General features: G+C 53.1%; 1 protein-coding gene across 1 annotated transcript; it reads left to right on the forward strand.

Annotated features, from left to right (window-relative positions):
• Positions 1-24,027, forward strand: FAM3D (FAM3 metabolism regulating signaling molecule D). Its single transcript, XM_060164009.1, has 8 exons — positions 1-50; positions 2,214-2,309; positions 10,955-11,078; positions 12,427-12,485; positions 15,524-15,574; positions 19,446-19,530; positions 20,276-20,402; positions 23,576-24,027. The coding sequence occupies exons 1-8, from the start codon at positions 38-40 to the stop codon at positions 23,663-23,665; spliced, it is 645 nt and encodes a 214-aa protein (XP_060019992.1). The 5' UTR covers positions 1-37; the 3' UTR covers positions 23,666-24,027.
• Positions 24,028-24,721: the final 694 nt, after the last annotated feature.

Genomic DNA, 24,721 nt, shown 5'->3' on the forward strand with positions numbered 1-24,721 from the left:
GGAACACTGACCCCAAGCCACTCTTCACCTGGACACAATGAGAGTGTCAGGTAGGGCCAGGCTCTGAGGATTCTAAGCCTCAAGGTTGAGGTCTGAAACTGGTTTTGGAAACCATTTTCTGCCAGCAGTGTCTGCCCATCCTGGACTCAGAGGTTACTTGGCTTTATTTGTTCTCAACTGGTCAGGCCAGAATTCCAGGAGGAAACCAATACAGGGAGAGCTTGGAAGAGTATAAGAGGTGACTTCCTGCCTCAAGGCTGAAGGACTACAGAAACTTGGGCACCATGGCCCCACCTGGGTGGGATCATGGAGATTCATCCTATCTTGGAAACACTTCACTGTGGTTGGCTATTACAGACAAAATATTTGCCTCAAGGAGTGCTATTCTAGAATCCTCAAACCACAGGGCTGGGCACAAGGAGAGGCCTTTGCCTTTTGGTCTACACCCTCATACTGTACCCTCTTTGTACAGGTAGGGAAACTGAGGCACCAAATAGGAAACTGACACAATCCATTTATATTTTCAAACACCAGGAGAAAGGTGAAGGCGAGTTTTATTTATTTATTTTTATTGAAGTATGGTTGATTTACAATGTTGTGTCAATTTCTGCTGTACAGCAACATGATTCAGTTATACATATATCCATTCTTTTTTATGTTCTTTTCCATTGTGGTTTATCACAGGATATTAAATATAGTTCCCTGAAGAGCATGAATTTTTTTTTTTTAAGATTTATTTATTTGGTTGCACTGGGTCTTAGTTGCAGCTTGCAGGCTCCTTAGTTGAGGCTCACCAGCTCCTTAGTTGCGGCATGCGTGTGGGATCTAGTTCCCCGACCAGGGATCGAACCGGGGCCCCCTATATTGGGAGTGTGGAGTCTTATCCACTGCACCACCAGGGAAGTGCCAAACACGAGTTTTAGAGTCAGCTTACTTCCCCGGGTTCAGGTCCCCCCTGTCACTTACTAGCCTAGTGACCAGCTCTCCCAGCTGCAGTTTCCTCATCTGTACAATGGGGGTAATGAATAGCGTACAACACAGAGGGTTACTTCCAGGATGAACTGAAATAATGTGTGTAAATGCCGTTCGCCCAGGACCCGACACAAAATGAGTGCCGTATAATGTGAGCCGATGCCCTAGAAGACGAGGACCCCACAGACCTGACCCCACCCCATGGGATCCAGGGGGCCTTCTCCCCCACCGCAGTAGCTTGAGGCCAGCAGGAGGCCACAACTGAATTCAGGGCTGAGGAGCAAGGGTGGTGCAGAGAGGGAGGTCACACGAGATCCGGCGTGTTTAGGGTGGTATGGCCATAGATGGAGACGGAGGTCAGGCAAGGAGCAAGGGAACTTGGCCTGATGGTTACATTTGACTCCCAAGGCTGTGGGACCACCAGCGTCCTTGAGGCGGGAGGTGTGGTACAGCCTTCCCGGAAGAGTGAGGAAAGGGAGAGCGGCCGGGGGCTCTGGTGGTCCATCATGTGTGTGGAGTTGCTCCTCAGTGATGCATGGGGGCATAGGGAGCAATATGGCTGTGAGGCAGGGGAGGCCGCATCGGCTAGGCTGGTGTGTGTTCCTACAGAGGGCACTGTGTGCTATTTGTGGTGGCTTTCAGGGGGAGTGGATGGCAAATACAGGAGACCAACCCCACCCCGCAAGCCACCCTGGAGGCTGCCTAGTGGTGACAACTGTAACATCCTTCCCAACAAGCCACGGGCTCAGCATCAAGGGCATCACCCTGTCCACTCTGTGACTGAGGAACTCCAGCTCAGAGTGCTGAGCCCCTGCCCGCGGTCACACAGTGGCAGGTGGCCGCCCTGAGCCTTCCTGCCTCCCATGCTGGGGCTCACCTGCCTCCTGCTCTCCTGCCGCAGTTCTCAGGCCTCCCCTCAGCATGCTGATTCCCAGGCCTCACCCCAGAGATGCTCTCTGGAGCGCTAAGTGGAACCCAGGAAGGTGCATTTCTAACCCTCCCTCCCAGCGGCCCTACTTTGGGGAACACTGCCATGTAAGCTTGCAGCATGGTCATCACGTAGGCTCACTCTAGCCCCGCCATGCAGGCTGTGGACTGGTCCACAGTGTGGGCAGGGTCCGGACCTACAGGATGTGGTCTCACTGAGGGGATTTGGGAAGGACCCACATGTAGTCTTGCTGCCTGGCCTTGCAATGTGGTCTGGTGCTGTGGTCTCATGGCAGCATCTCCTTGCTCTGCAGGTCTGCTTCACCTCCTGGCCCTCATTTTTGGCCTGGTCACCACATGGGTCTTCGTCCGCAGATATATCAACTTCAACATGAAAACCATCCTCCTGGGTGAGTGGAGCTCGCTACTGGGGCAAGGCCTATGGACCAGGGCTAGGGGCCAAGGATCTATTCCATCCCTGGGTGACCCAGGAGGTGGCCAGCCATGGCAAGGTGAGGACTGCCCTTGGGACCCGAGGCGTTCGGGGTGGGAGAAGAGGAACCCCCAGGCTGTCCGGAAGGCTGGGAGCCCATGGGGGCCAGAGAAGTGTCCCAAGGCCCTGGCCAGAACATGTGCCTGCATCAAGGGCCATTTTGGAAACATGACCCAAGAAGGAAGGACAGAGGGAAGAAGAAAAGAAGGGAGGGAGAAAACTGCCCGGGCCTTGAGTGCCTTCCACCTGTACTCGCTGTTCCCTCAGCCTGGAACCCTCTTCACTCAGACCTCCCTGTGGCCAGCCCCTTCTCAGCCTTCAAGCCTCTGCTCAAATGTTACCGCCTCAGAGAGGGCTTCCTTTACCACCCCAGCTATACTTGCACCCGCTTTTCTTAGTTTAGAGTCTTTCATGTCAGCCTATTCCCTTCAGAACATCATTATCACCCATCATTAGGTTGTTTGTTTATTTGTTTACTTGGTTGTTGCCCAACCCCATCCCATAGAATGTGAGCTTCCTGAAGGCAGAATTTTGCCTTGTGTACATCCATCTCTCTAGCACCTCAGAGCAGATGCTCAGGAAACATTTGATAAGTGAAAGAAAGAGGGATGGATTGGTGGATGGCTAGATGGATGATGGGTGGATGGATGGATGATGGGAGGATAGGTGGATGATGGGTTGATAGGTAGATGATGGGTGGATGGATGGATGATGGGTGGATGGATGGATGATGGGTGGATGGATGGATGATGGGTGGATAGATGGATGATGGGTGGATAGGTGGATGATGGGAGGATGGATGGATGATGGGTGGATAGGTGGATGATGGGTGGATGGATGGATGATGGGTGGATGGGTGGATGATGGGTGGATGGATGGATGATGGGTGGATGGATGGATGATGGGTAGATAGGTGGATGATGGGTGGATGGATGGATGATGGGTGGATGGATGGATGATGGGAGGATGGATGGATGATGGGTGGATAGGTGGATGATGGGTGGATGGATGGATGATGGGTAGATAGGTGGATGATGGGTGGATGGATGGTGGATGGGTAGATAGGTGGATGATGGGTGGATAGGTGGATGATGGGAGGATAGGTGGATGATGGGTAGATAGGTGGATGATGGGAGGATAGGTGGATGATGGGTGGATAGGTGGATGATGGGTGGATGGATGGATGATGGGTGGATGGATGGATGATGGGAGGATGGATAGATGATGGGTGGATAGGTGGATGATGGGTAGATAGGTGGATGATGGGTAGATAGGTGGATGATGGGTGGATGGATGGATGATGGGTAGATAGATGGATGATGGGAGGATAGATGGATGATGGGTGTATGGATGGATGATGGGTGGATAGGTGGATGATGGGTAGATAGGTGGATGATGGGTAGATAGGTGGATGATGGGTGGATGGATGGATGATGGGTGGATGGATGGATGATGGGTGGATGGATGGATGATGGGAGGATAGGTGGATGATGGGAGGATAGGTGGATGATGGGTGGATGGATGGATGGTGGGTAGATAGGTGGATGATGGGTAGATAGGTGGATGATGGGTGGATGGATGGATGATGGGTGAATAGGTGGATGATGGGTAGATAGGTGGATGATGGGTAGATAGGTGGATGATGGGTGGATGGATGGATGATGGGTAGATAGGTGGATGATGGGTAGATAGGTGGATGATGGGTGGATGGATGGATGATGGGTGGATAGGTGGATGATGGGTGGATGGATGGATGATGGGTGGATAGGTGGATGATGGGTGGGTGGATGGATGATGGGTGGATAGGTGGATGATGGGTGGATGGATGGATGATGGGTGGATAGATGGATGATGGGAGGATAGGTGGATGATGGGTGGATGGATGGATGATGAGTGGATAGGTGGATGATGGGTAGATGGATGGATGATGGGAGGATAGGTGGGTGATGGGTGGATGGATGGTGGATGGGTGATGGATGCTAGCTGCTCTACATGCATGGTCTCATTTAATCTGCACAAATGACCTAGGGGGTGATTCATGGTATGTTTGTGGAGTGGACTCATGCATGACCTCATGTTGTGGTTTTATGTGTGGTCCGAGAAAAAGAGAAGCTCAGGGAAATTGAGGAACTTGCCCAGATGTCCCTTGTAGATGTCAGAACGGGAATGAGAACACAGGTCTCCTAGATCCAAATCCTTTCAAAGGAAGGAGAGAAAGGGAAGGAATTTCTACCTCTGGATTCGTCCTCCTTAAAGACCAAGAACCACCTCCATCAACATAATCAAACGTAATAACCTCTAGTGGCCCAGACCAGCTCATGGCTTCACAGCAGTGAGAAGCCAATCACCCTGCCTTTAACACAAACTCCCCACAGTGGAATCTCAGAGGGCCCTTAACCTCATGTGCTTCTTGTCGAGCATGGCCCGCACCCAGGTCAGGATGATCCACGGGGCTACCTATCTCAGGCCCTACTTTTACAGACTAGAGATTGACTGGGCTGTGCTGCTGGACTCGGAGGAGCTGTACCAGATGAGCACAGGAGGCTCAGAGCCGGAGGCGAGCTCAGGAGCGAGCTCTAGAGAAGAGAGCCTCAGCTTGGGGTGGCAGAGGGGAGGAATTGAAGGGAGCCCCCAGATGTTTCCCTCTCAGAACTCAACCCCCTGGGGTTTGACAAATCAACACTCCCCCCAGCGATCATCAAGCAACTGTTCTGTGTGAGGTCCCAAAGACCCCAGAACGAGGAACACGTGGCCCCAGCTCCAGGCACGTGAGCTAGTTCACATGTCTGGCGTACGTTGTCACATGCAGCTTGCCTTCCAACTCCTATTGCTGACAATCCTTCAGCTCGACCATCTCCCACCTCCTCTCCCTCCTCCAGTCAGTAACTCTTCTTGCCTGTTCACTCGATGCCAGCCCCTGTATGCCAGCTGTTGTGCTGTACTACTGTACTTTGCAAGGTACTGTACTGTAAGACTAAAAATGTTTTCTTTATTTTTTGTGGGTTTTTTAATGTATTATTTGAGTGAAAAGTATTATGAACCTATTACAGTACAGTACTATATAGCCGATTGTGTTGGGTACCTGGGCTCACTTTGTTGGACGTACGAACAGATTGGACTTAGGAATGTGCTCTCGGAATGGAACTCATTCATATGTAAGGGACTTACTGTATAGAATATACAAAAATGGAAGTGCATTAACATGACCCAAGTCTTGCAAAATGCTTACAGTGGCAGGAAATGTAACCAGTGGGAAAAGCAGCCATCCAAAGCCACTAGTGTGCTCAGGCACGGAAAGGGGAACCTTCATTTACTTCAAACATTCCTGACCTGGTTGCATGCACCCCACCTGATGACTTAATGCATTAATATGGAAGCACATATATTACTACAGCACAGAATGTTCTAATGTTTTTATTATTATCTTGATACATAGTTGGTTTCCTTTTTAATCCAATCTATTTTATTTTATGCATTTAATAACTTGCCATCTGGTAGAGTAGGAAGTGCTGAGTGTCTCAAGAGAAGTGGGAATAAATTTACTGTAAGGGGAGTTCATAGGCTTTTCCAAATCACCAGAGGGGTCCATGGCACAGAAATCAGGTGATTAAGGAATTTCTGATTTACCTAATAAATTGGGCAGGGTTCTCTCAGACGGGAGTGACAAACCCAACTGTAAGCGGTTTAAGCAAAATGGGATGTCTTTTGAGTCAGGTCATTGGGAAGCCCATGGCATCAGATTTTAGGTGTGGCTGGATCTAGGGGCCCCGACAAAGGCCCCAGAGTCTGTCTCTGTGTCCCTGGGCTCTGCTCCTTGCTGTTTAACCTCATTCCATGGGCAGCTTTCTCTCCCAGGCAGGCATGGTGGCTACCAGCTCTCTGGATGTTCACCTTGCAGCTCAGCTGCAAGATGCTTCTCTCTCCCCCAGGGCCACATATCAACCCCTAGAAGGGCTCCGTCTCCAGACGAATGTAATGCTGTAACTGGCTCAGCCTGGGACACGTGATACCCCTCGGGCCTTGGAGGCAAGGGTAGGGGGACAGCTTCTCAGGGACCAAACGGAAAGTGTGTCAGTGTGGGTGTCCCCCAAAAAGGAGCGTTCCCCCGCTCCCCACTGGCATTTCTGTGTCCCCTGGGGGCCGTGTCCTCTAGGACTTAGCACTCAGCTGGTGGGAGACCGGACGTAGAACTGCAGAAATAAGCAGGACGCAGCACAGCTAAGACGTGAAACCTGTTCAGATGTTCGGAGCTGCGGGAGTCGGGAAGGGATGCTCCGGGCCCGAAAAGTGACAGCCACACCATCCTGTCCTTCCCGGGGGCCAGGGCTCTCGGCGCCTCTCACTGGCTCTTCTCCACAGCCGGCGAGAGTGGGTGTGATGGCCCCCACTGCGCAGGCGAGGAGGCCGAGCCCCAGAGGAGAAAACTCACACGTGGTCACACACGGTCAGGCTCCAAGTCCAGTGGGCCTCACAACAGAGGTCTGCTTCTTTTTAACCATGAGAGAGTCCTCTGTGTGCGTGCGTGTGTGTGCACATGCACGCACATGTGTGTCTATGCACGTGTGTAAGTGTATGTGCATACGTCTGTGTGCATGTGTGCACGCTTTGTGTGTATGTGCGTGTGTGTGTGTGTGTGTGTTTGCGCGTGAGAGAGAGAAGTGGTGACAGTGGCAAATTAGGGAGGACTTCCAGACCAGATGGGACTTTCAACTCATTTCAACCCCTGCCACGGGACAGGGACTGCGCCTGGCCAGGCCAACACCTCCCTGAATTCCCTTCTTCCCACTCCCCAGCCCTTAGGGTGAAGTGTTCCAGAGTCTCTAGTCCCAGCCCTGAAGGTTCTAGAAAAACCTTGGTTCCCAGAGTCTGCCCAGCTCACTCTTTCCATGGCCTGATGGTGCCTTCCAAAGCCCCCAGCCCTGTGGGCCCTTCTCAGCCATTAGGACTCATAGGGGGGGCTCAACTGTCTCCCTTCCACAGCACCCCCAGCCTGCAGTCTGGGCTGCACCCACCCTGCCCCCCTCTCTCATCCCCTGACCCAGCTGGGAGCCCCAAGGATGCGGGCTGTGCTTATTATCATTTCAGTGACCCCAGAATTGGCTTATGTTTCCTGCTCCAAAGTACCAGGGCCATGTTGAGCACCGCAGGGGCCCCCAGAGGCAAACAGAAGGGGGTGCTGATAGTCTAAGGGGGCAGAAGGGCCATATGTGCCAAGAGAGGTGGGGCGACATGCCCTGGGCTCCAGGAGGGCCGCCTGCTTCCAATGGAAAGGGGTCAGGGAAGGCTTCAGGGAGGAGGCGGCTATTTAGCTGTGCCTTGTGGAGGAGAGACTGGCCTGTGCAAAGGCCTAGGGGCAGGTATGCTGGGGCTCCAGTGGAGAACTTGGCTGCTGAGTCAGGGACGCAAGTGTGGGGAGTGGAAAGAGCACCAGGAGAGCAGGAGTGCTGAGACGTCTGAACAGTGCAGAGAAGTACAGAGAAGGTGGAAGGAAGGGACAATTATGGTGATGATAACAGTAACAGTGATTGAGTGCCTACTGTGTGCCAGACACTGTATTCAGAACTTCACAGGCATCTCATGCAATCCTCACCACAACCCTATGTGGATGCTGTAAGTATCCCCATTTTGTAGATGAGGAAACTGAGGCTCAGAGAGGTGAAATCTCTTGGCCAAGGCAATGCAGCTGTAAGTGGCGGGGAGGCAGTCAACCTCCCCATCTAATCCAGAGCCCACCCTCTCAACACCTCCTTACAAGAGACAGCACCTCCGAGTCCCCCTTTCCACACCAACACGGTGGTGACTGAAGGGGGATGCAGCTCGGGGGGAGTGGGACTTTCCCTGACTGAAAAGGGCATGGAGGGGACTTCCCTGGTGGTCCAGTGGTTAAGACTCCATGTTCCCAATGCAGGGGGCGCGGGTTCAATCCCTGGTCAGGGAACTAGATCCCACATGCCACAACTAAAAACGATCCCGCGTGCTGCAACTAAGACCCAGTGCACCCAAATAAATATTTAAAAAGAACAGAAAAGGGCGTGGGAGCCCCTGTGCACTGTGGAATTACAGAGAGCAAAGACTGCACCAACACAAACCATTCACCCCACACCCTGAACCCTGTCTCACTGAAGCCTCCTGAGTCACACTGTGAAGTAGACACTGTCACACAGCATCTTGGTGCTGAACAAACACTCAGACGTCACCTGCTGGGGGGAAGGCAAATCCAAGCACCCGTGCTGCCTCTCACCTTCACCGGTTCCCACAGTAGACATCACCAATCAATCCCAGCACTCTTTCCCTCCAAGCCCACAGGTAGCCTCAAGGCTTTATCATTAAACCTTTAATAGTAGATCCGTTAACACTGAAGAGGAAAGCTGTTTGACAACCCTGGTCTAAACCAACTCCCTCATTTTACAGTTGGCACTTTTAAGCGAAAGGGAGAGATTTCTGGCAAGTCACACAGCAGATTACTGAAGTCGCCCGAGTTCCCTGACGGCAACTCCCCTCCGGTGCTCAGTTCCATGCCCTGAGCAATAGCCTCTTGGGTTCCCAGAGGGGTTGGGCAGCTTAGGAAACCCCTGAAACCCAAACCCACAGAGCAAATCCCCTGCCTCCCAGTTACTGAGACCCCTGGGCCTCCTCCCCGCCTCATCCGGTAGCTTGACCGTGAAGGCTGGATGGTCAGAAAATCAATTTGGGAAAAGCTTGCTAAGCCGGCCTGTTGACATGGGGTTTATCCGACTCAGCCGCTGTTGATTAGGCTCTGGGCAAACTCCAGGGTGGTCCCCGAAGCCTGGCCCAGCCCCTCTGGCAAGGTGAAAACCTCTGGATTCGAAAGTAAACTGGGCTCTCTGGGGGGAGGGGGCGGAGGTGGAGCCCCAAGGCTCATAGGAGAAGAAGACCCCTCCCAGCCTCACCCTCAACTAGCCACTCTGGGGGGGGGGTTCTGTCCAGAGGGAGGGGTAGGGCCGTCGGGTCCACATCTCCAGCCATCCCTCTCCTGAGCCACTAGGGGGTGTCTCCACTCCCGGCCCTCACTCTCTGGTGATGGTGTCCCAGTTGGAGCTCTGGTTATACCCACCGGGCCTGTATGCTGGCGCTCGGGGTGGGGAGCGAGAGCCTAGGATGGGCTTTCTGCTCAGATCCTCAGGGCCGCCCACTCCACCAGGGGAGCCCTGGTGCAGGCTGCATTCGCTCCTAAGTAGGGGCACCATCACCCACTCCGAGGCACCACAGGCTTGCCGAGCCTGGCACTAGTGGGCTGTGCCCCCCAGAGGGACGCTTTTTCCTGATTCCCATTAGGGCTCCCTCTAGGCCCTAATCACCCCCCCAGCTTGGGCTCAGACCCGCCCAAATGCTCTAGGTGTTCATTCAGTGAAGATTTATCGAGTGCCTCCTATATGGCAGGCACAGGAGTTATGGGGATGATTTAACAAGACAGTAAAGACAAAGGGCTTGCCACAGTGCCTAGCAGGCAGCAGGGCCCTGGCGTGTACCAGCGTCTATTGGGAAGCCTGTGGGTTTGCTCCAAGCACTCTGGTGCGGCTCAGCCAGTCGCCTGGCGCGGGAGCTGAAGGAGAGAAAGGCTGCCTGATCACTGCTCTCCCTTTGCAGGTGAACTTTCTCTAATTCCCTGTTTACCCAGTTCTCCCTCCTGGCACCTTCTGAACTGTCAGGGGGTGTTAAAACAACATGCATGAATATAAGTTAGAACCTGCCAGGCTGAAAGTGTGGGTGACATTTCAGAGGCTGTGCTTGGGGGCGCATCTGCCTCTCCCGCCTTTCACAGGCCTCCAGAGTTCGCCCTGGGAGGGCCGTGTGGAGAGGACGCAGGTCTTAATAGCAGCCACGATAATCAGAGGTCCCACATACTGAGTCCTCAGTGGGTTCCAGGGACCGTGCTAAGCCCCGGGAGGGAAGTTCCAGAACCACCTGCCTGGTCCCTTGAATCTCAGGGTCTGACCCAAAGTAAGTGCTCCGGAAATGAGTGATAAGAAGAATAGCCAATAAGCCCTGAGCATTAACCTGAGTTCATTAATCCCGCACAAGAACCCAGTGGAGAAGTACCATCATTGGCCCATTTCACAGATGAAGGAGCAGATTTGCAAGGAGGTTGAAGACTTGCTCAAGGGAACCTGGCTGGTGAGAAGCGCTCCCACCCACCATGCTGGGCCCCCAGGAGCTTGTCAACAGGGGCCTCTGTGAGCTCAAAAGGCTGCCACGTCTCAAGAGAAAGCTCTCAAGAGAATCCCTTGTGACTCGGGTCGTTAACCACCATTCACTGTTCTGCACACAGTTACTGAAGGTCTGCGGGCAGCCAGGAGCTGTGCCAGGGCTGGGGCTGTGACGGGAATCCCAGAAATGAACGCCGAGCGGTCAGACACGCAGCGTCCCGTGTCTTTGATGGGGTTGTTGGAAGCACTGTGGGAGCACAGAAAGGGGCAAATCCGCAGACCTAGGTGGTCAGGGAAGGCATCCCTGGGAGGAGGCCCCCTGTCCCTGCCCCTCTCCTCCTCCTGGGCCCCTTCCTTAGCTGCCGCCACCAAAGCTATTCTGTTCCGTCCCCAGCTTCACACCCGGTGAAGACCAAGTGTGGCCTCAGCAAATCCTGCCCAGACAACTTCTTTGCGTTTAAAATCACCAGCGGGGCCGCCAACGTCGTGGGCCCCTCCGTGTGCTTTGAAGGCCAAATGTAAGTTTCTGGCATTTCTTTTCTTTTCTTTCATTAATTCACTCATTAGCAAGTTCAGAGGCCTCAAGGGCGGGCCCTAGAGACCAGCCCACACCTTCGACATGCTTCCTTTTACTCTGGGTGGGTGGGTCACACATGATAATAATCCTAACATCTTGCAAATCGGCCAGCACCTTGCTAGACGCCTTACAGCATCGTCTCCCTCAATCCCCCAGCATTCCTGGAGGTGGGGCGATAATCCTCCCCTTTGTAAAAATGAGGAAACTGAGGCTCAGACAGTGTTACCCAGCTAACCCTTGGTAGAGCCAGGATTTGAACTCAGGTCTGTCTGATAGCCAAGCTGCTGGGCTTCCTATGACGGGGGATGTCTAAGGGGAATGTTCAAGATCAAGGTCCAGGCATCAAGGCCCAGATGCAGCAGGTGCCAGGGCTTCTACCCATGTGCAGGAGAAAGACTATATACCAGGCTTTCTAGGTAGTAAAGTCCCTGGGACAGCAAGTTCATCCTACGAAAGAAGCCAGAGACAGGTGTTTTAGTACGGACTCCGAACCTAGATCCAAATCATTTAGGCAAAACAAGGAAACCTACTGGTTCACGTACCCAAAAGGCCAGAGGCAGTGGGCTCCAGCACCAGCTGAATCCAGGGGTTCAGACCAAGTCATCGGGGCTCCCTCTCACACTACCTTCAGCTCTGCTTTCCTCTGTCATTAGATTCGGTTTTCTCTACTGAAAATGGACTTCCTCATGTGGTGAAGGAGGGAGGCCAGCAGCTGGGTTGACATAATAGCCCTGTCTAGGACCCCACTGGGAAGAGCTTTCCCATTTGAATTAACCCTGCAAAAGTCCCGGGGCTGGGGCTCATTGGCTGGCCTGGGTCACATGACCACACTGGCCCAATCACTGTGACCAGGGGCACAGGATACTGGCTTGTCCAGGCCTGGGAGAGAGGTCAGTGCTGAGAACCTCCTGGCCTGAGACGGAGAAGTACACTTTTCCCAGGGATACCAGAGGATGCTGGGCCGCAGGAACACAGCTGGGCTCCACTTGGGGATCCCAGACTTGGCAGGACGGGACCAACTTTCTGGGCTCTGCCTTCCACCTAGCCTAGGGACGTGGGCTGACCATGCCTCCAGCACCTCCGAGCCCCCGGCAGGGACCCCCCCTCTTCCCTGGGCAGAGTGTTCTGGTCCCAACGTACCGTGAGAGACTCAGAGAATCCAGCCCACCGCTCGTTTCCAGGAGAAAACAGATGGCCCAAATAATTCCGTGTGTTTCCTGATGCTTCTAGAGTGTTCACTCCACACTCGGGACCAACTGTTGTATTTTGTTTTTCTTCTTTCTCTTCAGGATCATGAGTCCTGTGAAAAACAACGTGGGCAGAGGCCTGAACATCGCCCTGGTGAACGGTGAGTTGCCGATCCACCCCCCGCCGGCCCCCACCACGCTCTGAAGCCTGGCTGGCCTGTGGGAACAGGTCTAAAAGAGCTGGTCTGCCCTGCAGTCATGGCCAGGTCCCTGCCAGGTGCACCCATCTCAGGAGGTTACGCTGCTCCTATGAAACGTGACCCTGTCTGGGCTTAAATCAACACACATGAAACCATAGGGGACAATGTGAGATTTCAAGCTGAGTGCACGCCTTCATTCACTCATTCAGCAAAGAGTGACAGCAGCTACTGTGGGCCAGGCCCTGTATGGAGTTCTGGGGGTCACCTGTGAACTAGAAGGACAGACCATGGCTTGACAAGCCCCTGTGGGCGCCCATGAAGTTCACAAAAAAATCAGAAGGTGGTGAGCACATATGAAGGAAAAGGAAACACAGCTCTGGGATCGGGACACAGAGCTGGCAGCAGAGGTAGGCGGGGGAGGAGGCTTCCAGAGGGAGGTGACGGTCAGCTGAGGCCTGAGGGATGGTAGGGGTTGACCAGGAGAAAAGAGGAAGGCTCCTTCCAGGCAGGGCAACACTGTGCAGGGCGCAGGGAAAGGAAGAAGGAGGAGAGGGGCTTGGGGGTCCACACAGGCTCTCTCTGGCTATAACATAAAAGCAGGGTGGTGAGAGGTGAGGCTGGGGGACCAGCAGGGCCAGAGGATGAGGGGCTAAGTGTCCTGCTAAGAAGTGTGGACCTGAAGCAGAGCAAAATAGGGAGCCTTGGAAAGGCTTTGAGCAGGGCCTTGGCCCAGCCCTGCCTTCCTGAAACCTCTTCTAGCTTGGAATAGGGAGGCTAGAGGCAGGGAGACCCAGGGAGGCCCACAGTCCCAGTAAGCCTGCATCTCCAGCAGATGATGAACAGGAAGCCAACTGCAGGCCAAGCCAGGAACAGGGACATGTTTCAGGAGGGGGTAGGTTACAGGGGCCGAGAAGGACCAGGTGGTGTGGCCCCAGCCGAGCCCCTCCTGTCTGCCTTCAGCTCTTACATGATCTGGGGAACAGGGGCTATTTGTCTGGATCTAAGAGCTATTCCTGGGACAAAGGTCAGGGCAGATGGAAAGAGGGCACAATGGACACTTGGGAGAAAAAGGGTTCAAGCTTGTGTGCAGTGTGACCACACAACCACACTTAGGAAGTGACAGGGTAGGATTGGAACCCTGGCCCTTTGCTCCTAGAGGACCCATTTCCCGTCTACCAAGAAAGCCTGCTGCGTCAGGGGAGAGGTCAAAGCCTGGAACAAAGGAGGAGCGTTGCCGGACAGGGGTCAGAGGACAGCTGGGGCCAACTACCTGGGAGTCCAGGAAGGGTGTGGGCCAGGAGGGGCAGGAAGCTGAGGGGGGGCCGCTTCTCCTCCAGAGTCTAGAGGAGAGGGAGGCCTGAGTCCCCCTGCTGCTGGCCCCTTCCAGACGGTCTCAGAGCACCCCCAGCACGCCAGGCCCCAGGAGACTGTAGCAGCCTCACTCACATCAACCGTCCCACCCAGTCTCCACTCACCCCACAGTGGGAAGGGCAGGGAAGGGCTCCTGCTGCAGCCGACCGGGCTGAAACCTGCTGGGCTTCTCTTCCTGCAAATGGACCACCGTGGGAGAAAACGCCTGAATATCCTCCCAGGAGATGGGCTCAGACGGAGGCCTCCTTCCCCATCCCTCGCAAAGCCCAAAGATAAAAACAACCGCTGATGACACGGAGAGCTCATATTTATCGAGCACTTACTGTGTGCTAGCTATTTCACTGATCGTCATCACGATGCTAGAAGACAGCTATGCTCAGTTTCCCTGTTCTCCAGGTAAAAAAATGGGGGCTCAGAGAGGCTGGGCAACTTGCCCAGGATACACAGCCAATGGAATCATCTAGATTTGAACCTGGCTCTGGCTGACTCCAGGTCTTAATCACTCAGCGAAACTACCCCGCTAGACTAGAAATGTGTCCAAGCACATGCGCAGCGCCTACTGCATGCCAGCTGTGGAAAGTCTAACAAATCCCTCTCAGGGCCGCAGGGTCCTCATCTACATAACGAGCCAGAACAACAAAAGGATTGCTACTTCTCAGCCTTTTAGAGGGCAGGGATTCCTTTGAGAAACTGTTCAAACTGCACCTCCTCCGCCACCCCCCACCCCCCACCCCCGGTTCCAGAAATATCTGCAAATGCACAGGATCACAAAAGTACTTTCACCGGCTTCATAGATTCCTTCCCAAGAGCCCCAGGTAAAGTGTCTGGACGGGCTTGGACACTAGTGGTTCCAAGAATTCACGGGGGACTGCAGTGAGAGCCTGCTCCCGCCCCGCAGGAGAGCTGCCACTCCCCAGGCCCCTGTCGCCACCCTCTTATCAAATCTACCAACTGAATTGGGGGAGGGGGCAGTGAAGGTGAAACTAGAGCCGCCATCCCCTCTGCAACACCCCCATCCAGTGGCCAAAGGTAAGAACTGCAATTTTCCTCCAGAACACCTGATTCCCTGTAGGATTTGTACGCTCTGCAAAGCCCACCAAGGCAATCCAGATTACTGGACTCCGGACACTGAGTACACTTCAGCCCACTGAAAATCCCTTTGCTTTCAAGAGTTGGAGCACTCAAATTGCAGAGTTCCTGTTTAGGTGAGAATAGTAATGATGGTTGTAGTTTTTTTAGTTACTATTTTATAGGTAAGATTTATCTCACAGGCATATATTTTAAATACATCTCATTTAGTTCCCACAGCCCATGGTACAGATGCAAAAATTGAGGTCAAATGCTAAGTCGTGCATTAGGAAGTGGCAGGGCAGAACACAAACCCAGACTGGTTGGATTCCATTCAGTTCCAGAGACCTTGCACTGTTATGTGCTAGTACCTCTCAGATCAGCCCAATGGTTACTGGGCACCTAATTTAGTCCTGCATGCTTTCTACAGGACCTAATTTTGTTCCACTATTATTCTATTCTATTTTTAGACCTTAGACTACAGAGTAGCCACTCTCCACAACATGAAAGACAGAATGACGTGCTACGGCAAATAATAGTTCTGCTCTCTTATCCCTTAGGAACCACAGGAAAGGTGATGACACAGAAATATTTTGACATGTACTCTGGAGGTAGGCACCACTGTTGGCACTGAAGTCGAGGGCGGGCTGAGCTCCTTCCTGTGGCAAGAGGCTATCTGGGTGCCGGGAGTTTGGCTCTTGTTTCCAGGGACCCAATCAGAAAGCGGCACAGTGGGGGGGGGGGGGCCCGTCCTGCCGCCTTTGAAACTCCTTTCTGCTGTCTTCCTGCGCACTCCCTGATGCAGATCCTGAGGCAAGGATTCCAGTGCGGTGTTTATTTGGAAGGAGGTGATCTCAGGGAATGTCAGTAGGGAGTGGGGGAGTGAGCCGGGGAAAGGAAGGCAGCCAGTGCAGAGCGTTACGGAGCCACGATCGCTGCGGGGAGCCAGTGTAGAACATGTGCCCCTGAGACACCCCGAGGGGCGAGGGAGCCGCGGTGCTCCTACCCCTATTCCTTGGCACTTCCCACGCTTCTGGCCCGCCCCAGGGTACAAAGGAGGATGTGGAGGCCGGAGAAGACCTTCAGGCAAAGAAATGCTGCTGCTGGCAATGGGAGGCCAGGCACGTGTGCACTGAAATGCTGAGGACAAGGGAATGTGGCCCAGTTTGCTCTGCTAGGTAGAAGGTATTTTTTTTAAGCCGCAAGGTTGCTATTGAGCCCAAGGACAGGACAAGACCTCCCGAGGCCCAGAAAGGGCAGCTCTGAGGCGCCAAGCTCTCTGCATCTTTCTGCAGATGTCTTTTCTTCTCTCTACCTAGACATGCTTTCTGAGCTGCTCTGTACCCATGGACACCCCTTACTCAGGAAGTCACTTTCTCCTTGTCCTTAGCACGGCCCAGCAACAGGGCACCGACTCACCTGGGCTGGAGGCCCGGATACCTAAGTCCCCACCAGCAGCTTGCTCCCCGCCAGGCCACCCGGCAAAGCTGTGGGTGGAGGCAGGACTCTCACGCAGGCTTGAGACATCTTCCAAATTGTGGTGGAATCAGTCCCGGGCCCAATATGCCACTTGCTGCCCAGCCGGCGACCCAGCCCCCCACCAACACAGGAGCCTCAGCAGGAGCAACAAAGCAGCAGGGTGGCCCCTTGCAGGCAGCAGAGGTCTGGGCCCTGCAAAGACTGGCTTCCGCCAGGATAGATGAACTGAGCTCAGCCTCCTTCTCGGCGCCCGGCTCGACTCAGTATCCCTCTGTGTCCCCGCGATCACAGGGCCAGCTCTGGGCTCGGGCATTAAGGGCGCTGAGCATGAGACCCCTCACCCCAGAAGCTCCTCGCAGAATGGAAGGGCCCTCCTGCTGCCAATCAGCTGTTTTCTTCTATCCTCAATCTCCCACCTTTGCCTCCGTCTCCAGGGAAAACCTACCTCACTGCGCCCACCTAAATATGTGAGCCCAGAAGGGGAGAAATCACCAAGCAGCAGAGAGCAGGAAGCCCTCTTGGCTTTACAGACAAAGGAGGGGCTGAAATGGGGGAAATGGAAGTCTGCTGCCCAGATGTCACAGCGGGGGAGGGTGCTCAGAAGGTGACCGGTGACGGCATCCTTAGAGACAGGAGCCGGGACTGTGTCTTGGGCTCAGGGCTTCCCACGACGGCCGTCTTCCAGCCGAGTCCCACCTCACAGATAGGGTCTGCAGGGCCAGAGGACGTGCCCACCTGGAGCCTGTATCAGGGCCCGTGCAGACCTCTTCCAGGTGTGCCCCCCACGCTACAGACACAGCCATAGGACTGAGGGGTGGCCAGGGGACGGCTGCTGCTGGAGGTGTGCCCCCCACGCTACAGACACAGCCATAGGACTGAGGGGTGGCCAGGGGACGGCTGCTGCTGGAGGTGTGCCCCCCACGCTACAGACACAGCCATAGGACTGAGGGGTGGCCAGGGGACGGCTGCTGCTGGAGGTGTGCCCCCCACGCTACAGACACAGCCATAGGACTGAGGGGTGGCCAGGGGACGGCTGCTGCTGGAGGAGAGGGTGGCAATGACAGAGCTTGGACAGGCAGGGTGGGTGTCCACATGCAGGCATGCACAGCCCCTCCTGGTACAGGACAGAGCTGGAGACGGGTGAGGAGAGAGCGGAACAGGCCATGGGCCGAGGGCAGGGACCTTCATTTGTTCTCTGTCCAGGGTGGCCTGGGACCAGGTTATGGTAAAGGTCATCTCTGGAGTCAGAGATTTCAGGTTGGGTGACCTGAGGCAGGTGACATCCCTTGAGCCTCGGTTTTGTCATCTATAAAACAGAGGTAGCCATAGACCTCCACTTCATAAGCTGGATGTGAGAATTAAATGATAGCCTGCAGTAATGGGGGGGGGGACCCAGCCTGGCTGGGGGAGGAGCCCAGGGAAGCTTCATCTCCCCTCCCTCTTCCCTCACTCCATCCATGTGATTCGGAAGCAAGGAGGTCATCTGTCAAAAAGAAAAGGGAAAAAAATAAAAAGATAAACCAAGTTTTATAATGTCTTACCCTAAACTTGGACGTAACCATGGCTGATGCGGAACAAGAAACAGAAGCCTTTTGAGAATAAGTCGCCCCTTCCCACAGAAGACGAAAAAAAGAAGATGACTTTTCGAAGTGAGAAGATAGTTATCAGAAGGTACACTTCATCTTTTCCAAACATCCACTGTCCATTCCAGACGAGAGCCGGCTCTTGCTATCTGCTGACGGCTCAAACAAATTGATGGTACTTTCAGAGCTCCCACCTTTTGTCTCAAGAGTTCAAGGGCTGCTGTGGTCATTGACTGGAGGCCTCCGTGTTACAGAGCAAGTTGGTGGCTGGCCTTGCTTGGGGGACTCGATTTTTCCTCTGAATTCAAGGGATACCCACAGAATAGTAAGAATCAGGGCAGCTTCATGGGCACGCAGGCTGTGAGCAGAAAAGACACACAGGGCCCCTTGCTTAGAAGAAACTTGATTTGATGCTCTGCCTTCACCATCTTGAAATTATTAATAATTTTTCAACAAAAGGCCCACGTTTTCATCTTGCACTGGGCCCTGCAAATTATGTAGCCAGTCCTGCTAATAATTGTAATTCTGTTATAACGCACTTACTGCAAGCCCAGAGTCATCGTCACATCTGAGCTTTACAGAAATGCTCTGAGCAGGGCTATTAATTATTCTCCTTTGACAGATGTAGCCCCTGCTTTGCCCACCAGGCCAATCTTGCCCATACTTCCTCCACTGTTCAAGAGCCCTCTGTATAAGTTATGCCTTATCCAGAGTACTATTTGCACTGTTTGTGTGTTCCTTTAAATCAGCTCATTCACTTTTTTTAACCTAAATAAATATATCTTAAAAGGAAATTATATCACTGCCCTAAGTAGAAAACCATTATCTTTTTTAATGCATGGAAGGTGACCGTAAAAATGAGCACAACAGAAAAGAAATCAGTGTCGTTGAGGCAAGCTACACGCTGACGCCTCCCCAGGTGCTGTCCCCAGACCTGCTCTGTGTTCAATCCAGAGATCTCTCAAGTGCAGGCAGGCGTTAGAGATGAGAATGGAGCCTTGCTCCTCGACGTAAGCTGGAGAGTTGTGGAAGCCCCATGTTCTCTCTCAGTGGCCCGAGATGCCCGGTGGGTGTACCTTCTAACGTCAGCACAGACAGGCTGGGTGCATCTTAAACAGTGTAGAAGGGGCAGCGGAGCTCCTGAGAGGTGACTGTGCTCGGTCCCCTGTGGGGATAAACCTTCAAGGGCCCTTACACCATGGTTCTTACCCCAGCGGCAGAGCAAAATCGCCTGGGAAACTTTTAGATTCCAGAACCCACCCCAGACCAGCTGAATGAGGATGGCCTCACACTGTGCAGATGGAGCTCAGTGTCAGGCTGCCCGGGCACTCCTGGATCGTTAGGGCCGTAGGAGAGGATGAGAACGACCAGCCGTCTTTCTCCTAAATGACCAGCACGTCGTTTTTCCTTCCTCCCACAGATGCTAACCTCCTGGTGAAATTCCTTAAAGGAATTCCAGAGGGCACGCTGGTGCTGGTGGCCTCCTACGATGACCCGGGGACCAAGTAAGTGGGAACCTCCGCCTGCCAGGCCACGGGGAGAAGCGAATCAAACACCTCCAAACTGCAAGTCCTTTTCCTCCTATCCTGCTGGCTCCAGCTTCTGACACCTTCTCCTAAGGAGCCAAGCAGACAAGCGCACAAAGAGACGTTCTGGGGGGTTCAGCACAGCCGTGGTCACAGAGTGAAAAACTGGACACACTCTCCCTGCACAGTGATAGCGAACTGGTGACAGAAATCATGATGTATGGCGATATAGGACGTATTATTATATATACGTAAAAGAGGATATACTGCATCAAAAATGCTGATGCAGAAAATATTTAAGCACACGAAAGAATGTTCACCCTTTAGCATTAAGTTAAAAAAAGGAAAAAAAGAAGCAGTTTACAAAAGAATTGGTATAATCCCACAGTGCATGAGGGAAAAAAGACATGAAGGAAATATACTAAAATTTTACAGTAATTATGTCAAGGGGGGTGAAACTAAGTAATTTTTAGTTACTTTGTAAAGTTCCGTATTTTCCAAGTGAACATCTATTGTATTTGCGAAAAGAAGCAAAACCGTTGTAACGCTTCGCCAGCCCCTCGGATTGGCTTTCGGAGAAGCATCCTGGCCACTCCGCCCTGTTTCTCCTGAGCTCGGGAGAGGCTGCTGCCCTCGCTGGAGGAGGGGTGGAGGGTGAGTCAAGGGCCTGAGACGCTCCCTCTTCTCCTATCCCGAGCTCACCGTCCTCTCTGGTCCCCTGCAGGATGAATGATGAAATCAGGAAGCTCTTCTCCAACTTGGGCAGCACCTACGCAAATCAGCTGGGCTTCCGGGACAGCTGGGTCTTCTTAGGGGCCAGAGACCTCAACAGTAAAAGCCCCTTTGAGGAGGTGAGTTCCTCGCAGCCTCCCTGTGCCAGTGAAGGGGGGATGGGAGTTGCGGGGGACAACGCCAGGAATGGACAGACAAGGGCTGGGGTGTCCAGGAAAGGACACATGGGGCAATGTGAGGAGGGCTACCCAGCGGTCGTCCACCCCGGAGATCAGGGCGGCCTGATTGGCTAATCCCCCAGCAGGAAGCAGCCTTGACCAGGTGGGCCATATATAAATACATAGATCCATAGGTAAGTACCAAAAAGGAGAAGGAAAAGGATAAAAAAAATAAAAAGGATGAAAGGAAATTAAGGCATGGAGGAAAGGGAAAGGAATGTAGAGGTGAAGCTCGCATGATGGGGCAGGGGGAGAGTCCAGAGCAGGGAGTGGGATGCCCAGCTTCTGGTCCCCGCTGCGATCCCCTCCTTCCCCCCTGCCTCAGTCTCCCAACCTGTAAAGGGGCAGGTTTGTGCCAGGGGAGCCCCAAGTTCCCTTCTAAGTTCCCTTGGAGAGGGTGAACTTGCACCAAGAAGGGGACACAGGAGGGCCCCCCTGAGTACACGGAGGGAGTTAGGAGGGGTCCATGATCTGGCTACAGTCACTACCCAGGGGCGGCCCAAGCAAAGTGCACCTGAGAGGCATCCAGAGGTGGGGTTTGAGGAGCCCTCACAGGAGGAAGGGGGAGTCAATGACTGTTGGGGGCCCCAAGGAAATGCTGCACCTTCTCCCCCGCACCCCTTGCAGGACAATCGCCATCTATGCATCCCCAGCTCAGAGCAATTCCAAAACCTGGGAGAACTGGCCAGGCTTCCCCAGCATGAAGTTGGCCAGTCTCTGGTGGTGAGAACGTTCAGCTCTGCCCAGATCCAAGACGGGAAGCTAAGGGTCAATGATTCAGACATATATAGGACCAGTGAGGAAAGGGAACTCTGTCCTTCAGGCAATAGGGAGCCATGGTAGGTTTAAGCGGGAGAGTAACCAGGTCAGATTGATAACAAGAAAGACTAGTATTCAGCAAGTGCTTGCTCTATGCAGGCGCGGCTGAGCAAGTGACCTGCAGGATCTTATTTAACCCACAACGAGGTGAGTGCAATGAGCATCCATCCCCTCTCACAGACAAGGATCAGAGCCTTGGAGAAGCTTTAACCCGCTTGCTCAGTGATAGGGATGCATTTCTCATCCAGGTCTGCAGCTTCCCCAAGGACTTCCTGTCCTCATACTTTTAGAATGGCCTCCCTGCCTGTGCATGGGTAGCAATGTGAAAGGGGCGCAAGTCAGAAGGCAGGGAGGAAGCCAATGCGATAATCAGACGAGACCCAGCAGCCTGGAGGGGGAGGGGCTGTGGGAGGCAGAAAAGGGACAGTCAAGAAGCCTCGTGCTGAGCTCCAGGGAGGTGGGGGTGAGGCTAGAGTGGGCTGCAAGGGCATTTGCCTTGTCTGGAAAATGCTGACCTGGTTTGTATGTGTGTGTTTCCAAGAGAATATATTCAGGTAATTAGAAATTACTTTTAAAAAGTAAGGAACAGGGCTTCCCTGGTAGCACACTGGTTGAGAATCTGCCTGCCAATGCAGGGGACACAGGTTTGAACTCTGGTCCGGGAAGATCCCACATGCCGCAGAGCAACTAAGCCCGTGCACCAGAACTACTGAGCCTGTGCTCTAGAGCCCACGAGCCACAACTACTGAGCCCACATGCCGCAACTACTGAAGCCCGCGCACCTAGAGCCCGTGCTCTGCAACAAGAGAAGCCACTGCGATGAGAAGCCCACACACTGCAACGAAGAGTAGCCCCCGCTCACCACAACTAGAGAAAGCCCACGTGCAGCAATGAAGACCCAACGCAGCCAAAAATAATAATTTTTTTTTTAAAAGTAAGGAATAGTGCAAAGTAGCTTGTGCTAAAGGAGAAAAGGAGAGGACCCTCTGCTTATGCCCTCTGGGTGAAGGACACAGGGGCAGGGGCCTGTCCCTTTGGAAGGTGTCAGGGGCAGGACTCTCTAGGAAGAGGCAGGGCAGGCGCTGTTCTTCCCTAAAGCGCAGCTTCCAGCCCCAACAAAACTGGGCCAATTACAGCAGAGAGGAGGCACGTAAGTAGAGAAGAGCCGGCACCACCTTTTGCCTGATGTCTATGATCAGCTGACTGCACCCCATCACCCAAAAATGAACCAAAGACCCCCGACGTGATTAACACCATTCTGTCTTTTGTTCTCCCACATGGGAAACAGGGTTTCAGAGAAGCAGCATCTAGAATTTATTTTTCCTTCCTAAGGGTTAGCCACGGTTATCCCACCTGTAGATTTTATCATTTACATTCTTTTTTCCATAAATTAAGCCTGAGCATTTTAAACACCATCTTAACTGATTTTATTCTCTTTATACATTTATTATTAATATTAATTAATATTACACAGTGGTTCCACGACTTACCAACTGGGTAGTCATAGGCAGTTACTTTGGTTCTCTGTGCCTCAGTTTCCCCATCTGTAAGGTGAGATGATCACAGCGAGCACTTCTTAGGGCTACTGTGAGGATTAATTACAGAAGGCGCTTTGTGCCTGGCATAGAGCAAGCACTCATGAATTGCTAGAACGCTTCCTTTTTCTATTGAAGTACAGTTGATTTACAATGTCGTGTCAACTTCTGCTGTACAGCAAAGTGATTCAGTTATACATATATATTCTATACCTTCTTTTTTAAATATTCTTTTCCATTATGGTTTATCACAGAATACTGAATATAGTTCCCTGTGCTACACAGTAGGACCTTGCTGTTTATCCATGCGACATATAATAGTTTGCAGCTAGGATGCTCCTTTTTCTTCTTCTTCTTCTTCTTCTTCTTCTTCTTCTTCTTCTTCTTATTATTATTATTATTATTATTATTATTATATTTGGGACGTCCTAGAGGGGCTAAAGCTCTTCAAGCACCACTCCCCACATGCTTGGTACCAGCGCCCCCTGTCCAGGGCAAACAGGCAGTGACTAGGCTCTGATCTCATCTCTGAAACCTTGGGCAAGTTACCCTCCCCAGCCTCAGTTTACCGATTTGTGAAATGGGCTGGAAATATCCAACCCTCCCATGCCCCTCATGGGGCAGTGGCGAGGAGGAAGTGAAGCCATTTAGGTTTTAAAGCACAACGCAAATGCAGGCGTGAGTCCTAACATTGTCAATGTCTCTCTTCTGTCTCTCTAGTTCTTAAAGAACAGCCCAGACGTGAATAAATACGACGGCTGGCCGGAGCTGCTGGAGCTGGAGGGCTGTGTGCCCCAGAAGGTATATTAGGGCGGCTGTGGCTCTTCCTGGGCCAGGGCCCAAGGGTGCTCCTGCCCGACTTAGGAGTCAGAGCCCAGGCTCACTGCGAGCCAGACTGACAGGAGGAGACGGCCAGCAGAGGAGGAGACGGGAGAGGGAACGGAAGTGTGGAACGTGCTGAGGGTCCTCCAGTACCCTGCACGCTTCCCCCGTTGGAAACAAAGCCCCCCCTGGGTGGAGGCGTCCTACCTGGAGGTGGCCAGCCTCAGAGGGTCCTTCCGGAGCCGGCTGTCTGTGGAGAGAACAGGTGTGCTTTCCTTCAGGGACTGCTGACTGTGGCTCCCAAGGAAGGACAGGACGGACTGCCTGCACCTGAGCACAATTAAATTTTATTTTTGATGATTTTGAACAAACTTTCCCACCCCTTGATGTGCAGCATTTCCCCTGGGGTGGTCTAGACTGAGTCTGCTCGGCCACAAGTTCCAACAGGTTGGTGACGGCTTCAAGCACCTGGTTAAGCAGCTAGAAAGGAGGTCGGCTCCGTGGGGATTACTTTTAGGTGTGGAAGAATCCTTGGCTCCCAGTGTGAGGGGTAAGATCCACAGCAACAGAGACAGCCAGAGGAGCAGACGCGGAGAACACTGTCTTCACCTGCTGCTTGAGTGCGAGCTGGAGAAAATCCAGATCTGGAGAGGGGAAGGAAGCAAGGAGATCTGAGAAAGGCTTCGGGGAAAACATCCCGGCTGTCTCTGTGTGGGTTCCCTCGGGAGCAGCCCCGAGATAAGGATTCGGGTGCAGGTCTTTTATTTGGGAAGTGATTCTAGAAAACACCCATAGCAGATGGGAAAGTAAGACAGAAAAGAGAAGGCAGCCAAGAAGCGGTGTGTTGTCGACTCAGCTACTGCTGGGGGTGAGTGGAACTTAATCCCACGGGGAACCCTTAGGAATCGGTGCAGGACACACACCTCAGAGATCTCAGGCAGAGGGGAGGGAGCTGGGGTACTTATACACCAACTCCCATCGGCCATCGTTGGAGGGCTGCTGGTGTTGGGGCTGATGTGAATTCCTGGGCCCTTCTGGTCTGAC

This window comes from Lagenorhynchus albirostris, chromosome 10 (assembly GCF_949774975.1).
Source record: "Lagenorhynchus albirostris chromosome 10, mLagAlb1.1, whole genome shotgun sequence".
In the NCBI taxonomy this organism is placed as follows: Eukaryota; Metazoa; Chordata; class Mammalia; order Artiodactyla; family Delphinidae; genus Lagenorhynchus; species Lagenorhynchus albirostris.